Source organism: Ptychodera flava, chromosome 9 (assembly GCF_041260155.1).
Source record: "Ptychodera flava strain L36383 chromosome 9, AS_Pfla_20210202, whole genome shotgun sequence".
Lineage (NCBI taxonomy): Eukaryota > Metazoa > Hemichordata > Enteropneusta > Ptychoderidae > Ptychodera > Ptychodera flava.
Genome location: NC_091936.1, coordinates 45,214,935 through 45,237,864, shown reverse-complemented (window position 1 = coordinate 45,237,864; position 22,930 = coordinate 45,214,935). Strand labels below are relative to the sequence as shown.

The 22,930-nt window shown below is 37.4% G+C and overlaps 1 protein-coding gene across 1 annotated transcript in view; it reads left to right on the top strand.

Annotated features, from left to right (window-relative positions):
- LOC139141334 (polycystin-1-like protein 1) overlaps window positions 1-22,930 on the top strand; it is a 99,245-nt gene that overhangs the window by 53,899 nt on the left and 22,416 nt on the right. The window contains exons 13-35 of the mRNA XM_070710965.1: window positions 39-592; window positions 1,614-1,978; window positions 8,149-8,376; window positions 8,783-8,902; window positions 9,444-9,615; window positions 10,484-10,735; window positions 11,370-11,499; window positions 12,126-12,326; window positions 12,844-13,022; window positions 13,456-13,692; window positions 14,137-14,288; window positions 14,788-14,913; window positions 15,794-16,051; window positions 16,392-16,478; window positions 16,767-17,024; window positions 17,577-17,852; window positions 18,305-18,419; window positions 18,966-19,113; window positions 19,495-19,623; window positions 20,338-20,568; window positions 21,392-21,643; window positions 21,825-21,935; window positions 22,477-22,628. Of these exons, the coding sequence (XP_070567066.1) occupies window positions 39-592; window positions 1,614-1,978; window positions 8,149-8,376; window positions 8,783-8,902; window positions 9,444-9,615; window positions 10,484-10,735; window positions 11,370-11,499; window positions 12,126-12,326; window positions 12,844-13,022; window positions 13,456-13,692; window positions 14,137-14,288; window positions 14,788-14,913; window positions 15,794-16,051; window positions 16,392-16,478; window positions 16,767-17,024; window positions 17,577-17,852; window positions 18,305-18,419; window positions 18,966-19,113; window positions 19,495-19,623; window positions 20,338-20,568; window positions 21,392-21,643; window positions 21,825-21,935; window positions 22,477-22,628 (4,733 nt within the window). The remainder of the gene's footprint in view (window positions 1-38; window positions 593-1,613; window positions 1,979-8,148; window positions 8,377-8,782; window positions 8,903-9,443; window positions 9,616-10,483; window positions 10,736-11,369; window positions 11,500-12,125; window positions 12,327-12,843; window positions 13,023-13,455; window positions 13,693-14,136; window positions 14,289-14,787; window positions 14,914-15,793; window positions 16,052-16,391; window positions 16,479-16,766; window positions 17,025-17,576; window positions 17,853-18,304; window positions 18,420-18,965; window positions 19,114-19,494; window positions 19,624-20,337; window positions 20,569-21,391; window positions 21,644-21,824; window positions 21,936-22,476; window positions 22,629-22,930) is intronic.

The window sequence follows — 22,930 nt, the reverse complement described above, 5'->3', positions numbered from 1 at the left end:
AAAAGGCTGATATATTTTTTCTTATTTAACACATACAGAGAACTAATGCTTTCAGCACTCCGGGAGTTTACAATGTATCTGTGACTGTGTCCAATGCTCTTAGTGAAAAGTCTGCCTGGATGGTTACCGTCCTCCAAGATCCAATCGTGAATGTCAACGTTTCTTTGGACAGTGTACTCCATGGTGACCAAACAGTTTACAATGTCAGTGTCCAGGGAGGCAAGCATTTCATCATGGATTTGGATTTTGGTGATGGAGAGGTGGTGTCATTATCAACTGAGACTGATAATCTAACTGAAACTGCAGATTACAGCCAAGCTGTGCCCAGATACTCATACCTTATTCCCAAACTGTACAGCAATATTGGACAGTTTCTCTGCAATGTCAGTGTTACAAACCAGGTGTCTGGGGGTACCAAGTCTGTGGTTGCCAGTGTAGAGGAACCCATCACCGGATTGACCTTGGAAGCGGACAAGCTAAGTGTCTTTGAAAGGTTTGAAATCCTGGAGATGGTTGCTGAAATTGCCTCTGGCACAGATGTTGTGTTTTCATGGAACTTCAATGATGATGCTGGCCATACAGATGTACAGACGTAAGTGTATTACGGTATTTCTTAAGTAAAATAATCAGATCATACCCATCCATAATCCAATAACACTGGGTCAAAATTCATAATACATGGTCAATTGTTATAAACACAGGCACATAACAGCACAGAACAGATAGCAAAGCAGAGGTATATACACACAACAAAGTCAAATTCTTGAAAGAACGATATATGGACCTCTTGCAAAGACCAAGAAGTGGTGTCAGGTGTTTTGAAAATAGTGAGCGCGTCCTGCCCCACATGCGGCACCCACCATATATCAATCTCTAAGTCAAATGGGTAGTGGTCACTGACTAAGGACCAATGTCACTGATTATGTGTTAATTCACAGGCGGGTAATATTTCTGCTTTGTCAATTAGACTATTGATATTCATGGGAGTTTAAATTAGTCCTGAAGTGCTGGATGTGAACTTCAGCAGAACATCAGGACAACCTCTAACCTCTGTTTGATGTAGAATTTGTTGATTCAATGAAAATGTCATGATAAAAGTAATAAGCCATTGAAGTATATTGTAACTGAAAGGCTGTCCATACATATTCAATGTGCCCATCTATCCAGTTTTACATTTTATCTTTAAATTTCTGTGACATCCAGATCATTGAAGTTCAGAGATGATATGATAATGATTAAAGGGTAACAGTTGTCAATTCTGCACATAGATTCGTTTAAGTTTACAAACTATGGAGTCTTTCAACAAACAACCTTGATTTTAAGCAAGTCAAAAGAGCAGCAAAGTGTAAATTTATGTATTATTGTATAATATGTAAAAATATTTCCTGTAACTGACTCTCTTCTCTAAAGTTAATTTGTGCAATTCATTTTTGTTGCTTTTAACCCGAGTCGGCCCCCTTGGAGCAAAGTGCATATGATTGTTGCCTTTTGAAAGAAGAATTCCGGATAGGCTTTAAGTTGCCAAAGAATGTTTCTTCAATCAAGCTTCACTCTTTGTTGCAGTCTCATAAAGTTGTCAGTGTCTTACAAGTCTTTCTCTTTGGACCCAACAGGTTAGGTAACACAAGCACTGCGTATCATCAATTCTCTGCTGCTGGTGCATACAATGTGTCAGTCAGTGTTCAGAATCCACTGTATACAGAACCCATCACCCTGTATCATCCGCACAGCTTCACTGTTCAAGAATTTATATCACAGCTTGATGTGTACCCGTTGAGCAACATGTACTTTGCCACCCTTGAGTTGACAGAATCTGGAAATTACTCCACAGAGCAAATTATTTTTGATGTCTTTGCGTATGGTTCACCAGTAACTTTTGAGATTGACTATGGAGATGACTCACCTGTTCAAGTTCTTGAGGGGGAGGTCACCGACTATGGAGAGGCATATGTCTCAGGAACACATGTGTATACCAAAGGTAAGGGGCATTGTATGACTGTAAATGAAAGGTGTATGTATCGTGTATTTATTTTTACTGGTTATTTGAATGCTGGAAACGTAGTTGTTACGTGCAGAGGATACGAACAAAAGGGTGAACTCAGCAGTTAACGTTTAAACAAAATTTATTACGAAAATAAAACTAATTGCTAAGTTAGGGATAGAATACAAGCTTTAAAGTGTACAGACTACTTATCTCAGCTGGGACGGCAAAGCTCCAGTCTCAGAGTTGTAACAGTCAGTTGGATGAATGAACAGTCCTTTGGCTTGCAGGCTTGAAGTTGCACAAAGTCCACAGTATAAATCCAGCGTTGGCAGGGAAGGTCTTGAAAAGTCTTGAGAATGACTACTGCTGGAGTTTAGTAACACACAAGAGACACGATCCCAAAAGTCTGACTGGAAGCTGAGCACGTCCCTTTTATAAAGGCATATAAGAACAATCTAGAACTTTTATTGACATGCTAATTACTGTTCTAAAATTATCTCCCTTACACAACTAATCACTTTCCAGAACATTCCAAACATGACTAATTGAATTCAAGGTTGTGAGGTCATCAAGGGCAGTGACCTTGAGAATGTTCTAGACTAATTGAACTCAGGTCATGATGAGTGTGGGGGAATGACCTACATAACACACCCCCTCTTCAAAAAAAGAAAATTTTTCAAAAAAAATCTTTCTTTTACAAATGTAATCTTGAAAAGGATTTAAGTACTCAAATTTTGTTTTACTCTAAAGTAAAGTTTCTTGAAAGTGAACAACAATAAAATTTCTTGAAAGTGAACAACAATAAACTCTAAATACGAGAGAGACAGTCTGCAATTAAATTGTCTCTGCCTTTGATATGTCTAATGTCAAGATTAAACTCCTGTAACATTAAACTCCATCTTAGCAATCTCTGATTTTTGCCTTTGAATTTCTGCAGAAAAACAAGAGGGTTGTGATCAATATAAACCACTATTGGCTGATTTGAAGAAGTAACATAAACTTCAAAATGCTGTAAAGCTAATATCAAAGATAAACACTCTTTTCAATTGTAGAGTAGTTTCTCTGGGATTTGTTAAATTTGAGTGAAAATAGCAAACAGGATGATCTATCCCATGACTATGCTCTTGCAATTTATATTGGAAAACTTGAAATGGCACTGAATTTGGCATAAAGTATGCATGGCAAAGTCCAGTTATTTTTATTGAGTTCGATAAAGTCATTGTTCGGCAAATTCTTGGCTTCCCCTTGGAGATATTCCGCTTTCGCAGGATTCAGTCTGTCTGGAATGTTGTTCCACTGGATTACTGTCGCAGACATCTTCATTGTAATAGATGATGTTTGTCTCGTTGGAATATCTTGGAACAAATGTTCATGGATTGGTTCTTTCAGCTGTTGTTGTTGTTCTGGCTGGAGGTGTGCCAACTTTGTAGACTCCAGCTTCTCCAGGATTTCTGAGTTCTGAAGCTTGACCGAGCCCAGCTTTGAGTTTAGAGTATTTTCACTCAAGTCAGTTTCAGTATCACTATCTTCATAATGGCCAGAACTGACGGTACTGACAGGCTGAGTTATAGTAGGATTATCCCTATCCAAATATGGCTGAAGCATATTTATGTGACATAGCTGTTTTTGTTTTCGCCTGTCAGGTGTTATTATGATGTAATTTAAATCACTCAATTCTTATCAATTAGATATGGCCCAAAGTAACGAGCATGGAGTGGTTTGCCAGGAATCGGAAGTAGAACAAGAACTTTTGACCCGGTTCAAACTTCCGTTTTGAGGTGCTTTTATCATATTTGGTTTTCATTGACTGCTGAGATGACTCAAGATTTTCTCTGGCTAATTCACATGCTTTAGAGAGTTTTGTACGAAAATCTGACACATATTGCAAAATATTCAGACAATCATCATCGTCTGATAGGAATTTCTCTTTAACGAGCTTAAGTGGGCCACGGACTGTATGTCCAAATACAAGCTCAAATGGGCTAAAACCAAGAGACTCCTGAATTGACTCTCTAACAGCAAAGAGCAAAAAATGAATTCCTTCATCCCACTGCTTCTCTGTGTCAAAACAGTAGGTCCTAATCATGTTTTTCAAAGTTTGATGAAATCGCTCAAGAGCACCCTGACTTTCTGGATGATAGGCGGATGACCTATACTGTTTAATGCCTAGCTGATCCATTACTTGTTGAAAAATTCCAGACATAAAGTTGGAGCCTTGATCGGACTGGACACATTTAGGGAGGCCAAATAAAGTGAAAAATTTGACTAAAACTTTCACTATAGTCTTTGTCTTTATATTTCTCAGTGGTATGGCTTCTGGGAACCGAGTTGATGTACACATTATTGTCAGCATGTACTCATTTCCTGATCTTGTTTTTGGTAGGGGCCCAACACAGTCTATTAGTATCCTACTAAATGGTTCTTGAAATGCAGGAATTGGCTGTAAAGGGGCCTTTGGAATGGTCTGATTTGGCTTTCCTACCATTTGACATGTGTGACAAGTTTTACAGAAATGTGCTACATCCTGCCTGAGATTAGGCCAATAAAAGTGACTGAGAATTTTATGATAAGTTTTCCTGACTCCTAAGTGACCAGCCCAGGGGGTTTCATGGGCCAGGCGCAATATTTCAGCACGGTAGGGCTTTGGAACCACAATTTGATGTTTTATAGCCCAATCGTCATCAACCAAAACTCTGGAGGTCTCCATTTACGCATGAGAATACCAGATTTTGTATAATAGGAAACAGAGCTATCTGAAGTTTTACCTTCATCATCTACCCTGTCAAACAAAGACAAAATATCTGTGTCTTTGTGTTGTTCTGCAATGAGATTTGATCTAGAAAATGTCTGACTTTGGTCAGCAGAAGTTTTACTGGAAGTTTCAAATCCACGAGGGATAACGGAATGATCCGTGTCAAACACCTGACTGAGAAAGGTGTCATTTAAGTCAACATCTGTGACATTATTTTTGAGAGTATTTTGATTCTCAGAAGTTTTCTTTGACATGGCTCGAGTAATAGCACATGAAGGAAATAAATCGGGTATCTCTTGTTCAATTGGCTCTGGATCCTGATCTAAACTAGGATTATCAGTCACAAGTGGATTAGTAATGACCTTGTCCCCAGCAAGGTCGTTTCCAAGAAGAAGGTGAATCCCTTCAAAAGGCAAAAAAGGCCTAATACCTAAAGTCACAGGTCCAGAAACAAAGTCCGAAGACAAATAGACATTATGGAGAGGAACAGGAATAAGTCATTGCAATCTACCCCCTTAATAAGAACTTTAGAACCTGAAAATGACTTTTCAGAAAACGGCAGGGTATCTGCCAACAAAAGAGACTGGGAAGCCCCGGTATCTCTTAAAATTTTGACAGGGGTAGCGGAAGAAAAATCACTAGAAAGTGATATAAAACCATCATGAATAAATGGTTCGAAAATACCCATAATGCTATCTTGAGAAGAATTGACCTTGACCTCATTAATTGGGGATAAGAGGGGTTTAACCTCAGAAAATGTGTTGCACACATTATTAGACTCTAATTGAGTTGATGAAGAAATAAAGCCGGTGGGCTTAGATCACTTTGACCACTTTGACCTTCACGTTTTCTTTTCAATTTGAAACACTCTGACATTAAATGGCCGTCTTTCTTGCAATAATTACAAGAAAGTGTACCGAACTGTTTGTCAGAAGGAGATTGAGACTTGGGATCTGATGATGTGGAAGTGTTACTTGAATTTTGTGAACTGTTGTCATTTGATTTCCTACTCTCCTTTGAAAAATTCTTGGATGAAAAGGAGCTAAATTTACCTGCATTGTTTCTGTATGAAAAGGACTGGGATGGTTTGCTGAGAAATGAAGATTTGTGGGTCAATGAATAATCATCGGCCAAACGTGCAGCAACCTCCAATGTATCTGCCTTTTGTTCATTGATAAACGTCTTGATGTCACTCCGGATGCACCTTTTAAATTCTTCAATCAAAACAAGCTGCCGTAATTTGTCATAATTCTGACTGACCTTTTCAGAAGAGCACCAACGATCAAACAGTTGTTCTTTTGTTCGAGCAAATTCAACATAAGTTTGATCCTTCACCTTCTCACAATCCCTAAATTCTGACGGTAAGCTTCAGGCACCAACTCATAGCCCTTGAGAATTAATTCCTTCACAGAATCATAATTTGAAGCCTGCTCTACTGACAACTGAATGTAAATTTCTCTGGCTTTACCCACCAAAGCACTCTGCAAAAGCATAGACCAGGACTCCTTAGGCCAATTCAGACTCTGAGCAATTTTCTCAAAATGAAGGAAATATTTATCAACATCCTTTTCTTGGAAAGGGGGAACTAGCCTGAAATGCTTAGTGATGTCAAAACCGTCTGAAGGGAAGAATTTTCCTGACTTTCCAAGCTCTAAACGTCTTATTTCTACCTGTAATCGCTGTTCTTCTAATCGCAATTCCTTTTCTCTCTGTCTTTCTTCCATTTCTAACTGCATTTGTATTTTTTCCTTTTCTAATGCCTGTCTCTCTTTTTCATTTGTAATTCTTTTCTTTCATTTGTAATTCTTTTTCTTTCTGTCTTTCTTCCATTGCTAACTTTTCACGTGCCAAATCTGCCTGTATTTCTAACTCTAATTTTCTGAGTTCAAAGGAAGACTCAGGTTCATAATCTTTTAAGGCAGACTCCTCAAAATGGCCTGCATTAACTAAATGTTTTGCAATCTTGAACTGTATTTCTCGCTTGCGCATAGATCTTTGACATCTACTTTAAGGAAATTTGCCAGTGCTATGAGGTTGTCTTTTCTGAGGGAATTAAATGTGTCCTGATCAAGGTCATCCATAAATCGTCTGGTTTAAATTCCGCCATGATTGAATTTCGCTGAGTTCACAGTATACAGTAGTTTTGAAAAGGCTGTCAAAATGTTGTCAAACGGCTCAAATATTCGTCTCCCGGACGAGCCCCCAATTTGTTACGTGCAGAGAAAACGAACAAAAGGGTGAACTCAGCAGTTAACGTTTAAACAAAATTTATTACGAAAATAAAACTAATTGCTAAGTTAGGGATAGAGTACAAGCTTTAAAGTGTACAGACTACTTATCTCAGCTGGGACGGCAAAGCTCCAGTCTCAGAGTTGTAACAGTCAGTTGGATGAATGAACAGTCCTTTGGCTTGCAGGCTTGAAGTTGCACAAAGTCCACAGTATAAATCCAGCGTTGGCAGGGAAGGTCTTGAAAAGTCTTGAGAATGACTACTGCTGGAGTTTAGTAACACACAAGAGACACGATCCCAAAAGTCTGACTGGAAGCTGAGCACGTCCCTTTTATAAAGGCATATAAGAACAATCTAGAACTTTTATTGACATGCTAATTACTGTTCTAAAATTATCTCCCTTACACAACTAATCAACTTTCCAGAACATTCCAAACATGACTAATTGAATTCAAGGTTGTGAGGTCATCAAGGGCAGTGACCTTGAGAATGTTCTAGACTAATTGAACTCAGGTCATGATGAGTGTGGGGGGAATGACCTACATAACATAGTCCACAACTCACGTCTCTCTGTTGGCATAACGAGGAAGTGCATGGCCTTTCCAACTTGTGAAATTTAATAACGTAGAATTTATCATTGTGTGCATTCTCATATTCTTCAATGAGTAGAATTTTTGAATGAGCTTTGAATTCCAACTACTTATTCCACTGATTGTGCCGTGTGACATCTAATAGAAAGTACCATGAATTTCTTTTACTTTCTTTCCTATAATTAAAAAAAAAACTGTTCAGTTAGTGTAGAATGCACCCCGGGGACAGACATTTGGACTCTCAAACTTTCACAATTCTGTTCTGATATACCACATGTGAGGGTTAATTTTACAGCTCTTGGTGAAAGAAAACTCTTCATTGGCTTAGTTTTCCGTAATTCGAAAATTTTTATATTTCTCCATAGAGTTAACACAGGGATGGCGGCCATTTTGAATTCTAATATCGGTAAATCTTGGTAATTTGTTTCTCTAGTACCAAAATTTGCATGGTGACCCCCCTATTTTTATTCTTGATTTTGAAAGAGAATGATTGAAAGATTCCTTGAGGAAAGTTAGAGCAAAAGTTTAAATCTTTCACTTTCGAGGTGGATACTACCTTAATGCCATGTCCTATTTTAAATTTTACTTGCAGTTGGCAACTACACAATCTGTGTCACAGCCGGCAACCTTCTGGGCAATGAAACATACTGCTTGGCTTCATTGTTCTATGTGCAAATCCCACCCAATGAACTGACTACAGACAAGTCTCACTATGTGACTGTCTTTGGGAATGATACAACTATTGTGGCTCATTTGCTTTCTGGAACAAATGTGCAGTTTAACTGGTCCATGGGAGACCAAACTGAGTACTTGGATGCAGGTAAGAATTTTTTGTAGGTCAACCTAGAAAGTCAGCTTATTTTTAGAGTTGCTCAAGTAAATTTTGAAGATTAATGCCAGCAACTGTAATATTTTAATCATTTTGAACTGATGAATAGGATGATTGTTATACGAGTCTAATTGACATGGTAAGAGGCACAACATCACTAGTGTTGTTGGTTGTTTTTGTATATGGTAATCATGATGCTGCTGCTGCTGCTGCTGCTGCTGCTGCTGATGATGATGATGATGGTGATGATAGTTACGATAGTGGTGATGATGATGATGATGATGGTGATGATAGTTACGGTAGTGCTGATGATGATGATGATGATGATGATGATGATGATCACAATTATAAACATGGGGCTCATTACTGATAAATAATTTAATTATATTGATTTCAGGATCAATGGTAACTCACAGATATCTTGCTCCTGGAAACTATAAAGTGACTATCAAAGCTACCAATATTGTGCACCAGGTTTCCATTGATGTTTATGTGTCTGTACAAAATCCAGTGCAGGGTAAGTGTGTTCAGCAATACCGTTGGAATGTTGATATTGTACAATCAATTCTGCAAGAAGTCCTGAAATCTTGAGTCACCAAGCTTTGGGAACAAGCTTAAAGTCCACTGTTTTTAAACATGGCATTTAAACAGAACTATCTAACTGCATGGGAAATTTGAATGAATTGTTAATGTACACTGTGTACTACCGGTAGTTGTGCAGGACAGGCCAAATGGGAGACATATGAAGTACAAAAATGTTAACAACATCTCTTTTAGGCAGTTCTTGTCATGACATGTTATGAATAAATCTTGGGCTGTATTAAAATCAGTTTTGTTTAACATTTGTTGTTACATTATCTTTATACTTTGCCACTAACCTTGAGATCTTGACAAGGATCAAGTCAAAATTCATATTCATTTTAATTGCAATATGTAAGTTATCAAAACAAAATATTGTGAATGCAACAAGACTGTACCCACAGCAGACAGTGTCTTTCATTCCATACCCAAGCGTCACTTTTTCTATCACTGACTCTCGGTATATTACACTGCTACAGGGGCTGAGGTACACGTTGGTAGTCAGCTGCAGAAGACAAACACCCCCATTGTGTTCACAGTGGTCACACTGACAGAGTCTGCATTTGACTATGAATGGGACATGGGTGACGGCAAAGGTACCTCAGTGACTGTCCTCAAAGAGAGAATCTATTCATACACACAACCAGGAACGTAAGTAGAAGATTAAACAGAGCAGCTAGAACTTTCTGATAACAATTTGATCAGTTTTGTTCTTTAAAACATGTACTTTCTTCTCTGTAAGTTAAAATTGGAAGTATTACACATATAAATTGTCACTGTTGACAGTGGAAATCTGGTCTTGACACTTATCAAGGTTCAAAGGGTTAAAGACCCTGTAGCTGTAACTCTTTAAATTTGTTGACCTAAAAAAGGCTTTCTATTTTCTCTGGTTTTCTTTAATTTCTACAAATTTAAAGGATATTGTCTTTTACTATTGAAAAATTGGACACTTAAATTTAAATTTTAACCGCTATTTTGATTTCCTGCCATTTTAAAAAACTGGTAATATTACAAAGAAAACAAAGCATATGATGTCCCAGTGGAAAACATTCAGCACTGTGCATTATACTGGACTACTCTGTTGTTTCTGTGAAGATTCCAATTTATATATGCAAGAAGTACAGTCTTTTTGCTTTATTTGCATGAGGGCGCCATTTTATGTTTGGGCAAACTTTTTATTATTTATCTTGCTCAAAATTGCACATGCAGTCCCAGTGGACATTTTATTATACTTGTATAAACATCCCTCAATGAGTACATTCCCATGAACTTGATAATCACAAAAATAATGCTAAAAGATACAGCTATTTGGCCTTTAAACTTGGACATCCTGTTGAGTAAGTGGGGCACCCTGTAAAGTTAGTTTGTCACCCTGTAGACATTAGCTTTTCATCCTGTAGAGTTACTTCAACATCCTGTAGAGTTAGTTTGTCATCGTGCTGAATTACTTTGACAACGTTTGGACATCATAAAAATAATTCCTTCTGTCTATAACAAATCTGTTTTCCGTTATCTACAGTTTTCCAGTTACTGTGACAGCCACCAATGACATCAGCAGTGTTACCTCTGCTCCAATAGAAATGGAGCTTCAAACAGTGATAGAAGACCTGAGAATCCTGATTTTGAGTGATAGTAACCCTACTCTGATTGGTCACATAACAGAATTCTACCCATCATTCCTTGCTGGTAGTGACATGACCTTTGAGTGGGACTTTGGTGACAATCAGACACTGATCACTACAGACTCCTTCATTTCACACCATTATTCAAGGTGAGTATGGAGTGTACTATGTGTAATATTTCTGGCCTAAACTCCTAAATGTAGGGGTATAATAAAGCTGTCTTTCCTTAAAGTTAGGTCAGCAGGGGTATAATAAAGCTGTCTTTCCTTAAAGTTAGGTCAGAAAAGAGTTTAAAAAATGTGTGTACATGATAGTATTAGATGACACTTCAAGCATGAGATAGGGTGTACAGTGTTCAATACATCATGATTGATATTTGGTTATTACATTGGATTGCGCACATCAACAATGCTTATTGATTTAAAAAAGCTTTGCCTTTGAAGTGAATACTCTCATCTTACATCAAGTGTTATGTTAAGGCAAGATGATGGGATGTTAAACTGCTCAATGAATTATATCTTTGTAAATGCAAGTTTGTTATGCACCTGTTACTAGAAAATTTGAGCTATTAATCATCACCAATGCAAATGTTGTTCAAATACATCTGAATTAAGAACCTGATCAAAAAGAGGCTTTTTGTGGCTTTAAAGTTGAGACGAAATTTCTCATAAATCAGATGATGTATACATATGACCATATAGGTCATGATTCAGAAATTGAAAGTTTCACAGTAATGTTACTTTTGATAGAGGTATTATTGAGTTGTCTTTATGTCTCTTCCAGTGTTGGTGAATATCTTGTACAACTGTTTGTGAGTAACTTGGTGAGCAATGCCACAGCACATACAACATTGTTTGTCCTGGAAGAGATGTGCAGACCGCCTGAGTTGAAAATATTTAACTCACATCCACAGGTAAGTCCAGGGTTATGTGTTTAAAGTCTTGAAATAGCTTGAAAGTTTATTTCATGTTAATTCTGAATTTTTCACACACATGCATACATGAATCATCAAACATTTAGTAGATGCTAGTCGATAGTGCTAGAAATTATCCTCAGTTTTCTCACAATTTTACAGTTGCAGATTACCTTTCTAATAACTTTCTGTTCAAAGTGTAACATAAAGGTGAAAGAATAAGTGTTGTTTTGCAACGTTGAATAAAGGTATATTTAAATATTTGAGTCAAGAAATATCTCTGGGAAAGTATTGTCAAAATATTAATAAAAAGAGTAGAACTTGTACTTGACATCCATAGTTGGCTGGTATACAATGATACACCTAATTGCCTTCTCTAGAATAAAAGAGACACACTCCGACTACTGCAGTGTTCTGTGGAAAATGGTACAAACAAATATATGTGGACAAATAAACATTCACAGGAATACACAAGATTTGAAGTAAATTTCTGCATAGTGTTTTGTAAGTACCATGGCCCATTCAATTCTGGGTTTAGCCTTTTGAGATTGTCAAAAGTCTCTGAAAGAAAGTATCAGAGTTGATGACTTCAAATGGTTTACCTCTCTCCCTCTCTGATACATTAGGTTGTCAGGTGGAGGGATCTTCAGCTAGAGGTGGATGTTATAATTGACTGTGAAGTGACAGCACTGACCACATACCAATGGAGGGTTTTCAAGGATGGCTACTCAGTTGACCTTGATGATGAACACACCACTCTTGACCAGAGAACCTTGTTCATTCCAAGCAGGACACTAGACTACGGCGTCTATGATCTACAGTTAGAGGTAAGATATGAATTACAAAACGTTGGTCAAAATGCACTCAGGTTATTTACAGAGAAATTGAAAAGTTACTGTGCTAAAATTTTATATCATATTTGATAGCCAGCTATATTATTTACAGAACATTTTGGAAGTCATATTATATTGTAGTTTATTCCGTCAATTTGACATTTTCAAATGTTATGACATAATATGTATCACTCCTTTAGTTATTGAAATATCCAAATGTATGCTACTGAAAGTTTGTAGGTGAAATATGTCTGAATCAGTAATAATTTTTGAAGAGCATTCTGTACTTTGATAAACAAGAGTGCGCTGATGATCCAATGCCAAGCAGTTGCAACCTCAGATGAATTTTCTAGAAGTTGAACAATGACATATCTGTGTGTACCATAAAATGGTCATTGCTTATCAGTGTTATGTATTTCTACGAGTACTACTTTGAGTGACGGCAACCAAAATCCAACAGCGTTAAATGTGGATGTTATCAAACTCGACATGTTTGTTTTTGATTTTACAGGTGAGCATGAATGGTACCATTGTGTACTCCAAAGCAGAAACATCTGTAGAAGTGGTGCCATCATCCCTGGTTGCCGTCATAGCAGGTGGTACCAGCCGTCTGGTTGGTAGTAATGCTACAGTTGTCCTAGATGGTCGTTCTTCCTACGATCCAGACTTCCCAGATGATGAAGGACTCAGGTAAGAGGATGGTGGTAGGTTAGAGAAACTCCAAGAGATTATGTTTGATGGTACTGATGAACTCTGAAGTAAACTGTTAGCCATCACAATAAGCAAATGCAAAAACTTAAGCCAGGTGCAGCATCTTAGTCATTTAGTTTGAATAGTGGAAGGGTAATGGAATTCAACCCAGAAATTTAATTTGTGAAGAGGCATTTCTTCACTAATTTGATTACTAGGTAAGTTAAAAATCTAGTAGACGTTTGAATATTTGAAGCAGTTAGTGAGATTGCAGTCAGGTAAAAGGACTCTGGATGTACCATAAAGTAATTGCTAGATAAAAATGCTGTTTCACAAATTTGATTAACATACCACATGTTTCTAGTACACCAATATTTTTATATAGTCAAGGTCATTGTTCTATTGTAAATATGCTCATCTTATTAATATTCAGCTACAATTGGACCTGCAACCTGCTAAACTCACAGTCAGAGGGATGCTTTGATCAAAATGCCCTGGGCAACTTGTCATCGCCTCTGGACACCAACTCCAGCGTGCTGACTTTTTCCAGCTCTCTTCTCAAACAAGATCCTATGATAGCATTTGTGTTCTGGCTGAGAGTGGGCATAGATGACAGAGCTGATGCGTACACAAGTCAAGTCCTTGAGATAGGCCCAGGACGCCCTCTAGAGTGAGTGTGAATAATTAGAAAAATTCATGGATTAGAATTAGTATGAACATGTTTTCAGAGATACTGAAATATTATCTTTGCCATGTATTCATAAATTTATGAATGTTGTTTTTGTAGTCTGATTTGTCTCTATTGCCATTTCATTTTATGGAAAATCAACAATTACTTTTTACCTCCGTCAATTCATCTGACAATACAAGTTACCCTAGGAGATTTTCAGTCTTACTTTTACTGCATTCACTCACAAGTCATAACAAAAGTTGTTGATTAGCATTCAAGACGTGCCGAGTTTTGCGAATGTGCTAAAAAATTTTGTAAAGTTATGTTTTTTCAAGAAATTGTGAACAAGTTTGATTGTAGTAAAGAAACACAAATGCCAGACTGCTGTCTCCTGAATCAGTGACATCTGTGATACTAATGGGTTTGTGTTTGATTCTATCTCAGAGCTGGTATTGACTGTCCTCAGTGTGCCATTGATGTCAATTCAAACAACAAGATCACCTTCAGTGCTCTGTGTGGTGACTGCAGTGAAACTGTTACGTATACTTGGGAATTGTTTGTTGTGTTGGATGGCAGTGGTACCAACACTCTGCCTGGTGAGTAATTGATCTCAAGTGATTAGCAGATTGCACAAAGCACCATGTCAAAAACTTTGCAAGGTGTCATTATCCACTGTGAAGTCATATGTGCACATATCGGTATTGTGAAAATGATCCAGTGTCTTTGAAGTACAAAAAAATTAACATTGAGTAAAAATCAGTCATGGTACATACAATAGACACATCTGATAAATACATAGACAGCTAAATTGACACTGCAATAGTCTAATACTATACAGAGTCACATTGTCCCTCAATGTGTTAATTTGTGTATTCTTTTCACAAAGAAAAGTTATTTTGTGTTTACTTACGGTGTGACAAAGCACATCTGTCAGTCACTTGAGCACACTGAATTTCCTCTCAAACTGCTTGCAAAGGCAGGGTTCCTCCAAGTCAGTTTTTCTCAATGAAGTACTTTGATAGTGCCAGTATAACATGCCATGTCAGACCAGCAAGTATATGTAATATATATAATGCTATCATATTGTCATTACAGCATCCTACCGTTGCGTTGCTGCTGATGGATCTGACTATATCCAATTCTTGGTCAGTGCCAATGAGACTGAAACAACATCAGCTGAGGCAACAACCTTTCCTCAGCCAACCTTGTCAAACAACCTTGGTATGTATTGTAAATCTCCACTCTAGACTTTGTGTAGCTTGCTTTGATTTCAGATGATGCTAAAAAGTTTTGTGTGACTTCAAATTATTTTTACCTGTCAGGTTCTCTTCTAATTGATTAGAAATTTTCTTTTTGGTTTTCAGGATTGAGAGATAAGATAAAAAGTACAGACATTAAACATATACTCTGATTCCTAGACTCTTAATGTATAAGTTATCTCATAGCCAGTATTTGCCATATTGCCATAAAATGCACAGTAATAAGAAGTTAACAGGAGAGGGCCATCCTGTTTGCAGCTGTGTGTATATGGGACCCATTCAACGGGTCCGTTGCTACGCACCACATACCCCAACATCCCTTGTGCATTTCCAAAATTTTAACATGGCGGCTGTACCCAAAATGGTGAGCTTGACTGAAGCAACTGCTGAGAAAGAAAGAGACGTAACCAAAGTTTATTTGGCAAAGTCTTGCAGTGATTAGAAAGCTATAAAACTAGTGAACTATAAACATGCATCAAATGCTGAATTTGCTTCTTATTTGCTCAATATTCATTGCCAATTTCAAAGAAGAGGCAATGTTTATCAACAAGAAAGTCGTGCGGCAGCAGATTGGATGACCTGCTCCCTTTAAAGTGGCGTATTTGGTCATGAACATATGCAAATCCATACTTGTTGTGTTTGTTGTAGGTTATGATTTTTTCAGTGAACACAGTAGAATAAAAGATATGTAAAACAAGTCAAAAATATGTCAAAAATTTAACATATATTAGGATAGGTAGCGAGACTCCACAAAGAAATTTCCTCCATAAATACTTTGAAGAGAGCACTTCAGTACAATTTTGAATTGAGTACGTTTCCACTGACTTTCCATTTTCTAACAGATACCAATCCACAATACAACCCAGGATCAGATCAGGATTCTGGTGATCCCATATCCAACATCATCCCTGCTGGAGATCTTTCAGCAGGTGACTACGACTCTGTCGGAGAATATACCTATGAAGTCCAAGGCACGACAGCACCGCAAGATACCCTAGCTGAAGGCCAATCCAATGGCAGAGAAACAGGCGCGGACACAGGACAGACGTATGATTATGGAGAAGGAGAGCTTACTGAAGGTGGAAGCACTGGCAGTAGAGGTAAGTATTGCTGATGTGATGGAACAGAGTTTATGAGCAAATTTTGATGGAATAGAGTTTATGAGCAAATTTTGTAAGCTCCCTTTTCTCCCTCTCTCTCTCTCTCTCTCTCTCTCTCTCTCTCTCTCTCTCTCTCTCTCTCTCTGCCTGTCTCTGTTTGTGTCTTTCTTTCTCTCTGGCTGTGTCTCTCTCTGTGTCTGCTGTCTGTATCTGTCTCTCTCTCTCTCTCTCCCCGCCTCCTCCTCAGATTTTTGAAAATTACTACACAATGATCAAACAGACTGGTGTAGCAGCATAGAACTTTCTTACTAAATGGATATATGTTGTGTTAATTTCCAAGGATCTGGAGACACTGGCAATACTGGTACAGTCATTGGTGAAGGTGAAGGCAATGGACGTGGTACTGGAAGTGGAACAGACACAGACGGTGAGGAGATAACTGAATTGCTAGAAACAATTAAGTAAATAGAACAAAGGAACAAAACAATTGGTTAAAGGCAGAATCAAATTTAATGTGTTATTAACATCTGTTCAAAATGTTTAATCCAGCTCAACAAAAGACATTTTTGTGTATTTGGACCGTAAAGTGTAGTGTACATATCTTTTTTTAATTGCATTTGAATTTTCTTATTTTATTTCATGTGTTTCATATATTTATGGTGTGTAAATTGTTTATATGATGGTGATCAACGGCATATTTGTGTATTGGTACCAGGGGATACCATTGGTGGCAGTGAAAATGGCAACACAGATGAGAATGGCGATACTGGAGACAATGGTGATGTGGACGGAGTAAGAGATGGGGATATCATCTCATTGCCAGACGTACATTTGGTCAGTAAATCCACACAGGAGATTCAGCTGTTGGCATCACAGACCAGTACAGGATTGGGTGGGAAATCATTGGTCATAAATGATGGAGTGTTGGATGAAGGAAGAACCTACTCATTGGCTGTGACAATGAAAAATTCAAGTGAGTTTTACTTTTCTGGTTACTCTCTTCTTCATTCAGTGACTGAACTAAGCTTGTGAACTTGGATTGTGAAGTTTACTTCAGTTTATTTTGCCTTGAAATTGAAAGACTTAAATTTTTGCTAAGACTTTTGTACAGAAACTTGAAACTGTTCCCTGTTTGAAATTTAGAATAAGAATAAGAATCAGGATTCACAATGCAAAATTTGTTGTTAGAGAAACAAACTACCTGATGTATATGAACATTTAAAATGTAAAATGGCTGCCATACCTGTGTTAACTATGGGAAAAAATTAAATTTCGATACAAAAATAAGCTGGTGAAAACTGTATTTACTCCATGAGCTTCAAAATGAGACCCATATGTGGTAGACCAAAAAAATTTTCTGAAAGTTTTTTAGTCTGAATATCTTTCACCAAGGCGCATTCTACCCTAAGAGTGAAATTTGCCATCAGTGTAATTTTAGTTTGTTAGGGCTTTTTTCAATTATCACATTTTCTCTGCCTTTAAAAGTACAAATTCCAACCATGGCAATATTGTCCTTTCTCTTCAGATGGTAAGGTTGAAAGACAAGGAGTTTCCAACATCTACTTCAAGGTCAACACTGGTCCAATGTGGGGCAAGTGTACCGTGTCCCCAGGTAGTGGTGTGGAAATGGACACAGTTTTCAGCATCAACTGTCCAGAGTGGACCGATGAGGACCTGCCACTCATGTATGAGATCAGCTACAGCATTGGACAAGAAACATCGCAAGAGTTGCTGTATTACGGTGTCAAGACTATCATCAGTTTCCAGCTGCCAGCCGGAGATGACAAGGATGACTACAATGGTGAGATATCAGAATTCGGGAAATATAAATATGTTGAATTTGGAGGTTTCATCCCTGCTATAGGTGCACATAAATGCATGTTACATAAACTTTGCATATTGTGATGGAGTTGGTTCTCTGCCGTTCTTCAAATTTCAGAAATTGGATTACAATAAATCCCAAAATAATATCAAGGATTAAAGTATAACTACTGAAAAGAGGGAGGTTCATGTTGTATCAACAAGGACTTTTACAGTTGATCTGTGCAGTATATTACTTCTTAACACAAAAGTTTTCCTAACAAATTTATGATTAAAGCCCATTTAATTGCAAAAAGATTTCCTCAATTGCTCAATTCCTCAGTACTTTTGAAGCAGAATAAAATGCTGTAGATCTGTAATTTAGGAAGTTAATATTTGATACCTATGAATGTGTTTGTAATAATATTTGCCAATGATCTGCTTTTTCAACAGCGTATCTGCACATAGCAATTGTTGACAATTTAGGAGGCAAGACTAAGGTGTGTTCCATTGCTGTCCAGGTCACTCCAAAACCACTGTCTGGTTCAACTTCAGCAGAGAATATCCTGTAAGTCACCTTGTCTTGTTTACATTAGTCTGAGTCAGCTCATATTGTGAAAGGTACACAGTTGATCCATTCAGTATAGGTGCTTTTGCTGAATTCAAATACCAAATGTTATTTGTTCATTCTTCCCAGAGGGCTTGTTCATTTAGCTCTGTATAAAGATGCCCTAACTTTTGGGGATTGTGACATAGGATATGTTTTGAGTTCATCTAAGATTGATGGAGAAGAGCTGTGTGTGGCAGAGTTTGAATTAAAACAGTGTTTACAAACAGTTTACAGTAAATTTATTTACAGTTTGCAATTGGCAACTTTCTTCACCAGCTTGACATATTTTCACACTTCAAAATTCAGACAAATATTTGAAAACTTGCGCACACATCTTACATTAGCAGATATGTTTCACAAACCTTATGTTTTGTTAAGGTGTTGAAATCACAAAGCTTTCAATTTATTGGTAACACTGTGCCTCAGAAAAGTGATGACCGAACCACACGCAGAATGTTGACGGTATTGAAAACTCACACGACGCATACTTCACATCCTTTTCAGACATGGTTATGTTGTTGGTGAGGACAGTCAGCTATCTATCTACATGCAGAATGGGGATGATCAAAGTGTTCAATTGTATGTCAGAATGGTGTCTTCAATTATCAACAGACTGGACCCTTTAAACCCTGCAAATTTCTCCTATAGACAGGTATGTGTCATAAACACTTTTATAGACCTGCCAAGTTCATATTTCACCATCAGGCCAAGTTAGTTAAAACCAGTGAGGCATGATAGGTCCCAGATGTTGATTTTGAACAAAAATTTGAATATTCGAATGCCCCTGAGTGGAGTTGAGACATCTTGTATGCATTGAGTTGTGGTTTTCCTGATCTCTTGATGCCTTGAGAAATTCTGACATTGTCAAACGCCTTGAGAAATTCTGACATTGTCAACACCTTAAGAAATTCTGACATTATCAAACACCTTGAGAAATTCTGACATTGTCAAACGCCTTGAGAAATTCTGACATTGTCAAAACCAGTGTACAGAATATCCGATTGCATAAAAATGTTTCCCTTGTCTTTCACAGGATTTACAGATGAGACGAGAAATAAGACTGGCGCTTCTGAAAGCCATTGATTTCCTCACATTACGAGATGCTAATGATGTTGTACAGTATGCCACGATATTGGTAACAATCACCGCATCACCAAATGAGGTATGGATAATTATTCACACTTTTACAGTACATCTGTAACCATCGAATTTTGATGAAGTAATACTTCAGTGTTCTCATAGTACCTCTCATTATACCCATCCCCCTTTCCCTGTACATATTCCCACCCACCCTATTGAAAATGATACTGATGAATCAAATCCTTGTTTTGAAATGGTTGAATTAAACGTCTGTAATTACTACCTTTTGTGAAATCTTAAGCCATACGTGTGTTTCGTAAGATTGACTGTTTTAAGGTGCCTCAAAGGCTTTGCATGTTGTCAAATATACTTAAAGTACCTGACAAGTCCTCCACTATCTACACCCACAAACATTGAAAACAAAAAGGAGGAATAGCAGTTTATATTCTCCACATTTAAAAAGTCAATTTCAACTTACAAGGAATATGCAATGATTAAAGGCCTGTGTCATCAGGCGTCAGATTGTCTTGCCAGGAAATTTACTTACTAGATTAAAATTTTAATGGAAAACAAAAGGCTATGACACCTCCATAATCCTTTCACAGACTAGAACAAACTTGATTCCCAGGGATCAAGTCCCTGGCCTTTGAGACAGTTAAAAACATTTTAAATTGACTGCAACCTTCATTTTAAAACCATGTAAGTTGGACGACCACATCATAGGGTAGAGTTTTCTTGAACCAAATGGTAATAATCTAAGATGAGACATCATTGTATCATTTCCTTTCCTTTGCAGCTGTCTGTAAAAGCAATGCAGCTTGCTGCAGAGTTGGTGGAGAAGATGACAATGGTGGTGCTGTCCTCCACTGATCTATCCAAGGAAACCAGTGAAAGTATACTGAACACCATTGCTGCAGTCACTTCAAATCTCTTGAAGGCCTCCAGTGGTAATTACGTCGTTGTACCCCCAATCAACAAGAAGTTGATTGTCGTCACCATTGTGAAGTCCACTGAAGATTTACTCACAGTAAGTGAAGTCATAAATATCCTATCCGGTACTGCAACCAATATGGCAAAATAGTTAGATGCTATTGTACATATACCATCAAGAGCTATAGAATTTTGCATTTGCTTAAAAAAACGCCATAAAGAACACGCATTCTGTAGCATTGGCTATGTCCAGGCACCCCAAGTGCATCGCATATTGTGGTTACGTCTGTGTTCACCGTTGGATGGTTTCAATGGACTCCTTGAATGATCACCAGAATATGTCTCATGCTCTGTACTTGTAGTTGCTGAGGCACGCCCAATAGCATTGCATAGGTGCACTAGAAATCGCAAGAAAAGTTATGGTTACATTGCACAAAAACAGTCACTACTCTACTAACAATAGATGTATAATAATATTATTATTATGAAAATAATGCAAATGAAACACTTGACATTGGCACATCACATCCCCCTCTGCTTCATGTTGGGCGATACGCAGACTGCTAATGTTCTCTTGCATCCTCTGGTGTAGTTTGTAATAATGCCATGTTACTCATCCTTCTTTGTGAGTTGACTCTAAATTATGCTAACTTGTAATGCTGCATAGACTCTAAAGTAAATGTTAGAATCACTCATAGGAAGAAAAGTCATAAAAATCATATCAAGCTCTGTAAGCAAAGTTGGCATTCTCGTGGACATCAGACTCCGTGTTCACAGTGTGGTTGTTACTGGCTTTTGTTGAAACTGCCGCTAAACATTAAGTTTTCATTACCAAGTCTTTTTATTCTTCTCTGGCACAATCAGAGGTCTTTGCAGGGAATGAAATCTGAACTTATTTGTTTGTTTCCTTGTTTTTTCAGTCACATCAGAAATTGCTTGCCATTGGAGAAGCAGCCTTGGAAATTGAAACTGAAGAGATGAATATTTACAGTGGTCTGTACAGTCAGGTGTCGTCCGTCTCAGTATCTAAGGCAGACACTGAGTTTAAGTTTCCAAGCAACATGGATGAAGTACTGGCACAGATAGAGGGCGGTGTTTCCAGGCACTGCTATGGCGTGCAGCTTCTAGCTTATGCTGGCAACCCATACACATGGAGCCAAACATCTGATAAGGTAACCAGTAGGCTAATATACTGTAGTATTATACAGTTTATTCAAGAGACTAATTTTTACCAAACATTGTAGTGTTTTTCCAAACAAGGCTAAATAGCGTATGTGCATTTGGTGACAAGCAAGTCTGTTCAGATTGTTGATACACAATCACTGTAACATTTTGTAACTTTGTTACATACAGATTGCTACAAGTGTCTCTTCACTGGAGTTACACAGTTGTTTGGGAGACAATTTGAAGATCCAGCATATGAGAGATGGCATCACAATGCACATACCAAGGAAACCACAAGAGGTAAGAGAAATCTCACGCTGGCTACTTCCTATTTATATTAATAAAAAAATTTTTAAATTGAATCTTTTTTAGCGTAATCCATCACATAATATATATGAATTGATTGAATGATTGTACAAATTGTAATTATTAAATTAAAATAAAGTTTTGAATTTGAATTAAATTATGGAAAGAAAGTTAACAAACCAAACCAAACCAAACCAAAGCAAAAGTACTGTTGAGATAGCGATCAGACATCTTTGAAAATGTCCTTTGGTAAAAGACATGTTTGTGATAGTTTCTTTGTGTAGTATTTTAAAGCATAAATTACCAGTGGGAAAAGAAACGATAGTGCTATTTTTCTGACATGTTTGCCAACTTTGACTCGCTGTCTGCTCCCATTTGGTCCTCTAAAGTATGTTCATTATCTATGAGCCTGATTATAAAATAGTTGCCACAAAGTGAGTGCTACACCTTTCTAGTGATAGGCATAATTTATTCAGCAATAACATCAGAGTCACCAACTCAGACTAATTTTTTAAACTTTTTTTCTGCCATCCAGCATGAAGTTCAGAGTAACTTGACCTTCAACAAGAAGTACATGAATTACCATGAGTTCAATGTCAGTACCACAAATATGGACCAGTCATTACATATCATCATAGAACTGGTACCTGTTGAAAAGAGGGGCTTTCCAATCAAAATCGTCATGAGGTAAGAATACCGAACTTCCTATGTGATGATGTCTGAGTCACAATATTGCCAGGTTTTTTACCTGCAGTATGTTTCCATTCATTCTATTATAATCTTGGATTCGTGGAACTTTATTCTTCAGAAGTTGAATCTGTTACATACATCAATTGCAATGTGATATTAGTGGCATTGTTATTCAAGAATTTACAGAGTCAGCTTCACAGTTTGTGGAAAGTGAACTTGTAAAGCAGACAAAACCTCTGAGTCATATACAGAGAAGGTTTTTGTTGTTTGTACAATATCTTCTTCACTGAGTTTTACTA